The 8,946-nt window shown below is 38.0% G+C and overlaps 1 protein-coding gene across 1 annotated transcript; it reads right to left on the minus strand.

Moving 5' to 3' along the window:
* Positions 1 to 493: 493 nt before the first annotated feature.
* LOC148817920 (uncharacterized) lies at positions 494 to 8,677 on the minus strand. Its single transcript, XM_088937628.1, has 3 exons — positions 8,219 to 8,677; positions 7,191 to 7,316; positions 494 to 1,347 (listed from the first exon to the last, which is right to left on the minus strand). Exons 1-3 carry the CDS (start codon positions 8,579 to 8,581, stop codon positions 1,288 to 1,290), a joined length of 549 nt encoding a protein of 182 aa, XP_088793754.1. The 5' UTR covers positions 8,582 to 8,677; the 3' UTR covers positions 494 to 1,287.
* Between the last annotated feature and the right edge of the window lie 269 nt (positions 8,678 to 8,946).

Consider the following 8,946-nt stretch of genomic DNA (forward strand, 5'->3'; position numbering starts at 1 on the left):
TCTTGGATTGTTATCAATGAATGGTAAATGTCATGGCAAAATGATTTACAAATTGTGCAAAAATGTTGGCTGGTGGAGACTCATCAGGAATATATTCCCCTCATTTGTTTCTGAATTACTGATGATCAACAGCTCTTTTCATTCATAACTTAAAAGTTGTGGAGTTCTGCTATGTTTATCTTTAAGCATGTGCTCATACTAATGAGTTATCCATTTTCTTTTGTTAGGAATACACATCTGTTGCTGAGGAAAGCAGCCTGGATTTGCACTCCATCCATCCAACACAAACAGAAACATACACACTTACATGAGGGCCAGATTTCCCAGAGGTCTAATACCCTACCAGTATGTGCTTGGACAGTGGGAGGAAAGCAGAGCATTGGGAGTTAACTACGCAAGCACAAACTCCATGCAGATAGGACTCCATTAACTGAACCCAGGGTCCCAAGCACTACGAGGCAGCAATGTTAATCACCACCAAACTTGCCGCTCATCATGAGTCACTTTATTTAAAAAAAAAAATGTTCAATGGTTGAAAAGAAAAGCCCACACACCAATTACTGGGTACAGATCCTCCCTGTGGTTAATTTTACATGAGAAAATAGGGACCACTTGTGCAACTGCATCCCTTTTTTACCTCATGTTGTTTCATTAGAAAGACTGCTACTTTGAACTGATGCAAACACAGCTTCCCAAAAGCCAGGAAAGAAAACACATTTGTAATTTCTGCAATACTGAGAATGGTACTCTGAGAACAGTCGATGATTACTTCAGCGAGTCAAAATCATCAAATAATAATAGCAGACAAACTACACATTATAGTAAATGTGAGCAAAACTTCACATGCTTTTTGATTTGGTTTTCAAAACTGCATTGTTCACATTTACTATTCAAATAATAATAGACATGGCCAGGGTGTTTTTATAAAACATCATGTAAAAATGGAAAACCACCACGGCACTAAATCTTCAGGGTAAGATCATTCATTCATTCCCAATGACATCAATGCTTTCTCTGCAAGACATTGATTATACATAGCATTGTATTTGATCATCTTTATTATTGTATTCTCTTTCTGAAATAGCTTTTACAGAACCTAGTCTGTTACATTTTTCTTAAAATGCTGTATGGGCTGTTAAGAAGATACTGATACTGAGGTGCAGAAATTATGAGGTCCTTTTTCTTTACCTTGAGAAAGTCCTATTTGTATGCAACTGCTATATTGTACATGGTCAAGCAAGTGACCTAACAGTGACTAATTATAATAAAAAAGCACATCAATGGATTTCATGTTCGATTTATTGTCAGTCCCCTTTCGTCTTCAAGAATCTCTTCAATTCTTTTCCTCTGCAAAGCAAAAAAGAAAACAAAATAGTATGAGGCATTCACCCGCAAAGCTGCTGATCAGGAAATATAAAAATTTGAAAACAGAAATATACATTTGTGACCAAGAGAACTCAAGTATATATTTTAGATACATCTGGCACTGCAGAGAAGAACAGACAGTAAACTGGGCAATCATTTAGCCTATCACATTTAACATTGGCCATTATGACAAAGAAAGGACCTCTTCACACAGCTAACTTTGTCTGCATGAAACAAAAGACAATGATGCTGCACTCAGAAATTATTTAAGGCACTTGCCAAACAGAAATTACTGATAAAGAGATGTGGACTTAAAGTGGTAAGTACTTAGAAGGACTGGTTCTTGTTTTTTTTTTAAAGAGATCCAATAAGTACTTTGGAGTGAAGCATCTTCCCAGTTCTCTCCTCACTTATTTGTGATCTTAACATAACATTCATTCGATGAAAGACTGGCAATTAGCTACCAGATCATTAAAATCTGCTTTGCATGCACAAGATCCTCCACAGGCACACCTCAAGCCATAGGGGATATCCTGAGGAAGGGGTTACTTTGCAACTTCCTGCAGCTGAACCCAATGACAAAAATTAAAATTAAAAATTGCAACAGTGCTGTGTTAGAGAACAGGACACTCCAAATGTTTATTTGTTTGATTGTCAGCTGAATACGATTTAACCACTATAGTTGCAGCATTGGCTTACTCCTGCTGAAATGGTCTTTTTAGCTAATCTTTACAATAGTTAACCAATACTAGCGTGTTTCTACAACGGTGCTGCTTGCACTGCTGGTGATATCTTGCTGTCAAAAATAATGCCTGAACTCTGCTTTACTGCCACACTCGCAGTCACCAGGGAAACACCCTGAAGCTTTCTCAGTGGAATAAAAAAAAGTTATGTGAGAGGTGAGAACAAAAATCTTTAGTGACAGATTTATAAACCTGTTCAGCATGGGTAAGGGTGAACACAAAGCACAGCTAAAATATTTATTTAAACAGGAACCAGAGAAAAGTAAAATCTTATAATAAATCTAAAAGAATAGAGTAAGTCAAGCAAAGCAGAATAAAAACCCTTTTAGATGTATCTTAACATAGTTGAAGGAAATAGTGCAGCAAATTCACTGCAGGACTTATGGCTTCCACTTTAAAGTCCCTAATGTAGACAAAATGATTCATTAAGCTGCTATATTATTTCAATAAAAATATGTTTTTAAGGAAAGCAGGTGTATTAAAAGGTTACTATTTTTGTTTTGTTCTTAAATGGGCATTTCTAAAATACGGTCTGTACATTTTGAACTGAAAGCCCAATTCTATCAGTTACTTAGGAAAATTTGAAGCTTTGTAGACTCAAACGTTTCTTGATTCATTACTTGTATGTTTTTATTGTTTGCCTTTTATTATTGTTTCACTTAATACATGGAAAACATTATTTTATACAGTCTTAGGCCACCTACTTGTCACAGTTCCATAAACCATCAAGGTCAGAAAGATGAGAATAAGCTTAATATTGCATATTGAATTTAAAATCATTATACTTAAAAGTATTTCTGAATAATGTGTAAATATTTTTAAAGCTTCTAGTCTATTTTACATTTTTAAAAGTAAAATGAATAAAAATATAATTTCTGATAATATACAGTACATCTCAAACTGTGATTTATTGTGAACCACCAATATTGCTGAACATCAAAAGAAATTTACACTAACTGCAAATATAATTCACAGAGTTAAAGAAATTAAATGTTTTGTAGAGTGGGACTTGAGTTAACATAGCACAACAGCACTGATCAACAAGGTGGTCTAATTTGAAAATCACAGGCTAGTAGCACGTTTGGCCAACACTGGAAGCAATGTAAGCTGTACATCTGTCATGCATGCTTTACAATAGTTGCACATGCTGTCTGGTGGGAATCGGTCCCATTCCTCTTGTAGAACCCGGTCTATGGTTAAGCATGGGCCTGAGCCCTACATGTCACAAGTTGTCCCAGCTGTTTCACAAATGGTGAAAGGGGCTCTTGAGAGAAGGGCATACACGGCATAACTGTCACATTTTCATTTCACAATTTAGCTGTTGTTAAACGAGCAGCATGAAGACATGTGCTGTCCAGCTGGAATCATGTTAGGATCAGCCTGCTGGAAGAGTAGCAAGTGAGGTCCCAGAACTTGATCAATGTGGAGCTAGGCAGTCAGGCTGATTCACTGATAAAGAGGGGCAGGCTCCGAAGCTGACAAGTTCACATAGCGTGTTGCATCAGATACCAACTGCACAGGCATTATTCTGTGGATACGCAGAGCATATTAGTTTTTTTCTTTTTCTTTCTTTTCACCAGGCTTGCATTCAAGAGGTTAGATCTCCTGAAGACCTCTGCCCTATCATCTCTGACAAATTAAGGTCATCTGGTCAGTCATGAATGATCAATTAACCGAAATGACATCAAAAAGATTTAATTAATACCCAAAATCCATATACAGTACCTGATTTTATAAAACATACAAGCATAAACAGAGCAATAGTTTCTTTTGATGCCCAGTATATGACATAAACCTTCTTATTGCTTGGGTGGGGTTCAGCAAATCCTGATATGACTGCAGTTTTTAAGAAAAGGCCTTAACGGCTGAGATAACATTAAATACTGTATCTGCTCCTTTCAAAACAACAAACAAAAGTTTAATTGTTAAAGTTTAAATACATGTAGCAAAATATAATGGACGTTATTATATTATTCAATTAATACCTTCTATGAAGACAAACCACCACTTTTCTCAAAATAATTAAATCAATATGTCCACATTTTCATCCAAATCCAAAGTCTCAAATTGAGACTGTATCTGAACTGTACCTTATTTTAAAAAATGTAATGAAATTTGATCTCTTGTTTGCAGACCCTTTGTACTAGAGCAGTGACATAATAATGAATATCCAAATTTAATTCTTATACAAAGTGCACATTAATAATGAACAGCCACATGAAAAAATGTGCAATCAGAAGTACTGATTATTACTATTATTATTATTGACTGAGTATATACAATATGCCAGAAAAAAATGCCCATTTACTATTTTGTGTATACTTATTAATAATTAAAATTACACACAGGTATGGCATAGAGTAGCCCTTGGTTCATATTCCAACCTCCCAACTCATTCACATATAGAACACAACTGGAGAGACTGGTTTCAATAATGTCCACTATGTACAGTGCCTTGCGAAAGTATTCGGCCCCCTTGAACTTTTCAACCTTTTGCCACATTTCAGGCTTCAAACATAAAGATATAAATTTTTTATTTTATGTGAAGAATCACCAACAAGTGGGACACAATTGTGAAGTGGAACGAAATCTATTGGATTTTTGAAACTTTTTTAACTAATAAAAAAATGAAAAGTGGGGCGTGCAAAATTATTCGGCCCCCTTGCGTTAATACTTTGTAGAGCCACCTTTTGCTGCGATTACAGCTGCAAGTCGCTTGGGGTATGTCTCTATCAGTTTTGCACATCGAGAGACTGAAATTCTTGCCCATTCTTCCTTGCAAAACAGCTCGAGCTCAGTGAGGTTGGATGGAGAGCGTTTGTGAACAGCAGTTTTCAGCTCTTTCCACAGATTCTCGATTGGATTCAGGTCTGGACTTTGACTTGGCCATTCAAACACCTGGATACGTTTATTTGTGAACCATTCCTTTGTAGATTTTGCTGTATGTTTGGGATCATTGTCTTGTTGGAAGATAAATCTCCGTCCCAGTTTCAGGTCTTTTGCAGACTCCAACAGGTTTTCATCCAGAATGGTCCTGTATTTGGCTGCATCCATCTTCCCCTCAATTTTAACCATCTTCCCTGTCCCTGCTGAAGAAAAGCAGGCCCAAACCATGATGCTGCCACCACCATGTTTGACAGTGGGGATGGTGTGTTGAGGGTGATGAGCTGTGTTGCTTTTACGCCAAACATATCGTTTTGCATTGTGGCCAAAAAGTTCGATTTTGGTTTCATCTGACCAGAGCACCTTCTTCCACATGTTTGGGGTGTCTCCCAGGTGGCTTGTGGCAAACTTTAGACGAGACTTTTTATGGATATCTTTGAGAAATGGCTTTCTTCTTGCCACTCTTCCATAAAGGCCAGATTTGTGCAGTGTAAGACTGATTGTTGTCCTATGGACAGACTCTCCCACCTCAGCTGTAGTTCTCTGCAGTTCATCCAGAGTGATCATGGGCCTCTTGGCTGCATCTCTGATCAGTCTTCTCCTTGTCTGAGCTGAAAGTTTAGAGGGACGGCCAGGTCTTGGTAGATTTGCAGTGGTCTGATACTCCTTCCATTTCAAGATGATCGCTTGCACAGTGCTCCTTGGGATGTTTGAAGCTTGGGAAATCTTTTTGTATCCAAATCCGGCTTTAAACTTCTCCACAACAGTATTACGGACCTGCCTGGTGTGTTCCTTGGTCTTCATGATGCTCTCTGCGCTTTCAACAGAACCTTGAGACTATCACAGAGCAGGTGCATTTATACAGAGACTTGATTACACACAGGTGGATTCTATTTATCACCATCAGTCATTTAGGACAACATTGGATCATTCAGAGATCCTCGCTGAACTTCTGGAGTGAGTTTGCTGCACTGAAAGTAAAGGGGCCGAATAATTTTGCACGCCCCACTTTTCATTTTTTTATTAGTTAAAAAAGTTTCAAAAATCCAATAGATTTCGTTCCACTTCACAATTGTGTCCCACTTGTTGGTGATTCTTCACATAAAATAAAAAATTTATATCTTTATGTTTGAAGCCTGAAATGTGGCAAAAGGTTGAAAAGTTCAAGGGGGCCGAATACTTTCGCAAGGCACTGTAAATAGCTAATAGTCGAAAACGCAATGGAGTAATTACGCCAACAAATTAAATAAGTGCAGGGTAGTCCCTGCAAAGAACAATGTGAACTTGGATTATGCTGTAAATCTGTTTTTTTTTCTCTTTTTATCAGTTCATTAAAGCAACCCCTTTATTTGGTTCCAGATGAATTATTTTTACTAAACAAACAACTGTAATGTTCTTATCCTGGTTACCCATGAAAACAATTCCAAAGCTGTCACCCTTAAATCACATAACCGATAGCAAAAAAGCAAAAGAAGGAAAGTATTTTGACCACAGGACATTGCAGGAACAATTGTTCTGGGGTTTCAAGGTTTTATTTGTGTGTTCATGTGTGGCTTTTTTTTTTGGTTCCACTAGATTTCTTCCCTGAAGCAAGCAGTGCAGCCTAAGTCAAAATATATTTTTTTGTTTGTTTATCCTTTATTTTGATGATTTCCAGCTGGAGACTGTCTAACTCTGTGAAGGCATGCAGAAGAGGAGGAGGACTCAGCAGGCAGGGGCAGGACTATAAAGGAGAACCTGGGTTGTCACAGCAGAATACAGCACAGAATACGGCAATGCAAAAATAGTTACTTGTTTTTTTCATGTTAAAACTATGGGAAATAGCAAAGCAAATCTGGTAACCTTTCAAAGGAAGGTACTGTAGATTACAAGTAATCTAATGAAAGAGAAATAAATATGGCAGCTTTGGTACAAACATCAAAACATCCATAACGGACCAGTCTTTCTCCTTGGACAGTGGACCTGTAACTATTATCCATTGATAAAAAATGGATAATAGTATAATGGTAAAATGGTAAAAATGTACCCATCCTGTGCCACATGAAAAACTAACAGTGTATGTGAAATAAATTAAAATGTAAAATGGTTATAATAGCTTATCATCTGCAGTTCCTATTGCGTATAGGAAAACCATATGATAGAGAAAAATGTAAAACAGGTGGAGCCGAGAAGGCACAAATAATGCACTGCAGTGCTCACCTCTAGTTTATCTACCGCGTCGTTGCCAGGGCTGAACTTTTCAAGCTTGGCTGGTAGCAGCAGCTCCAGTCGAACAGCTTTCTGTGCAGTCGGCTGGCAAGAAATCAGATGGTTGATTTCTTGGGCCTGGAATTAGAAACAAAATGATGATAAGGAGAGCCTGCTGTACATATCCAGCAACTCTCACCTTGTTTTCATGTTATAGGCCATTTTATGAAGTCTGACATGTAACGCAAAATGTTTATTTTTCAACACATAAAAGTCACAATTCTGTATAAAGCAGATGATAGAACCTATCCACGCTTCAGTAAGATTTGTGTTGCTAGGATAACTGTAACTATAGCATTCAGTTAAAAAAACCCTAAAATGTTTTTAAAAAAATAATTTTATACTGCCCATTGTCATGAGGCTGACTGCTCAAAGCAAAATACTCTGTGAGCTACAGTATTGAACTCCACTGGTCCTCATAAGCCAGACCTAAGTTATTAGTCTACTTAGCATCACAAACAATCCTACAGTATCTTCTGCATAGCTTTCATGCTTTAGTCAAAGTGCCCACGTTCCGGTTTGCCACACATACTAACAAATAGCACTTACTGTACGTACCTTCTAAAAATCAAACAAAAATTAGATTCAGCAAATAAAAAAGCTCTATGGGAGGCAACTCTTTAAAAGCTGCTAAAATGGCATAGAGACCTACAGTACGACTGTCCTTGTTCTCACTGTAGGATATAAACTGAAATCTGTAAAGACGTTGAGACGAAGTATGCAGTTGGGCTTTTGTACGTACAGTACGTGTCTATGTTTGAGTTCGAATTTAGTTTGTTTACTGATCCACACCTTACAATTCCAGATGTTAAGAGCTATACAGTATAAGACAGGGACTTCAGTTAATGCAGCCCAACTTTGCAACATGCCTGCAAAGAATTAACACAATCATGTTCGTTCTGTGCGTTGTGTCGAATCAGGAAAAAAAAATGTAAAAGAGAAACAAAAAAGAATGATAAAAAATGCAAAAACAAACCCACTCTCATGCTTTGGTACCGTACTCTCATCGATCGCACCCTGTTGCGAGCTTCCGCAGCCTTCAGCTGCCCGATCACTGTGTCCTGCTTCCTCTGCTGCTCCTCTGCCTCTGGGTCTGGGTTTTTTTGCGGGTTTCTGCTGACGGGTGCCCTCACACGAAGCCGCTGCTTCGAGATCAAAACTGAGTTTACAACCTCCTTGCTCGGCTCCTCGTAAGCGAGGTACCGAGCTTTTTGCAGGAGGGACATCTTTTTCAGTTCTGATCCAGGCACATTTTTCCAGTTATGAGGCACGAACTTTTCTTTTTTTGCCGTCGCGGACATGTTTTCCTGCTGTGAATATTTCTTTTCGCTGCAACAGTGCATACTGTGTGTTTCAGCGTCTCATGTTCACTTAAACCTTTTCATCCTGAACTAAAACAGAAAGCATGCAGAGTAGAGTTACATTTTAAACACAGCCCAAGTACCGGTTTTATCTTGGAGAAAGTAAATCCAGCTAACTTCAAAACAGATAATTGTTCTGTTTTTTGTTACTTTTTACCTGTAACAAAATTTTACTTATCTCTTCACAATTGATTAAAAATGCCCTACCTACCTTTCGTTTGTTATCGTCGCTATGGTAACTGCCGCAGTGACGTCATATTTGTGCTCCCACTACTTTCGCTAAAGCGAGGCGCTGTTGCACTGATGATCCACTTAAGGGCTTTGGAGGAGAGCATGGTGGTGTCATC

This window comes from Atractosteus spatula, chromosome 19 (assembly GCF_055471065.1).
Source record: "Atractosteus spatula isolate fAtrSpa1 chromosome 19, fAtrSpa1.hap1, whole genome shotgun sequence".
Lineage (NCBI taxonomy): Eukaryota > Metazoa > Chordata > Actinopteri > Semionotiformes > Lepisosteidae > Atractosteus > Atractosteus spatula.

What these genes read in the sequence shown, in the direction of transcription:
- LOC148817920 (XM_088937628.1), bottom strand. Translation starts at nt 8,581, where the DNA reads ATGCACTGTTGCAGCGAAAAGAAATATTCACAGCAGGAAAACATGTCC. An exon ending in TACGGTACCAAAGCATGAGA is followed by an intron (nt 7,317 to 8,218) that starts GTGGGTTTGTTT and finishes TTCTAATTCCAG; the next exon opens with GCCCAAGAAATCAACCATCT. An exon ending in ACGCGGTAGATAAACTAGAG is followed by an intron (nt 1,348 to 7,190) that starts GTGAGCACTGCA and finishes TTTGCTTTGCAG; the next exon opens with AGGAAAAGAATTGAAGAGAT.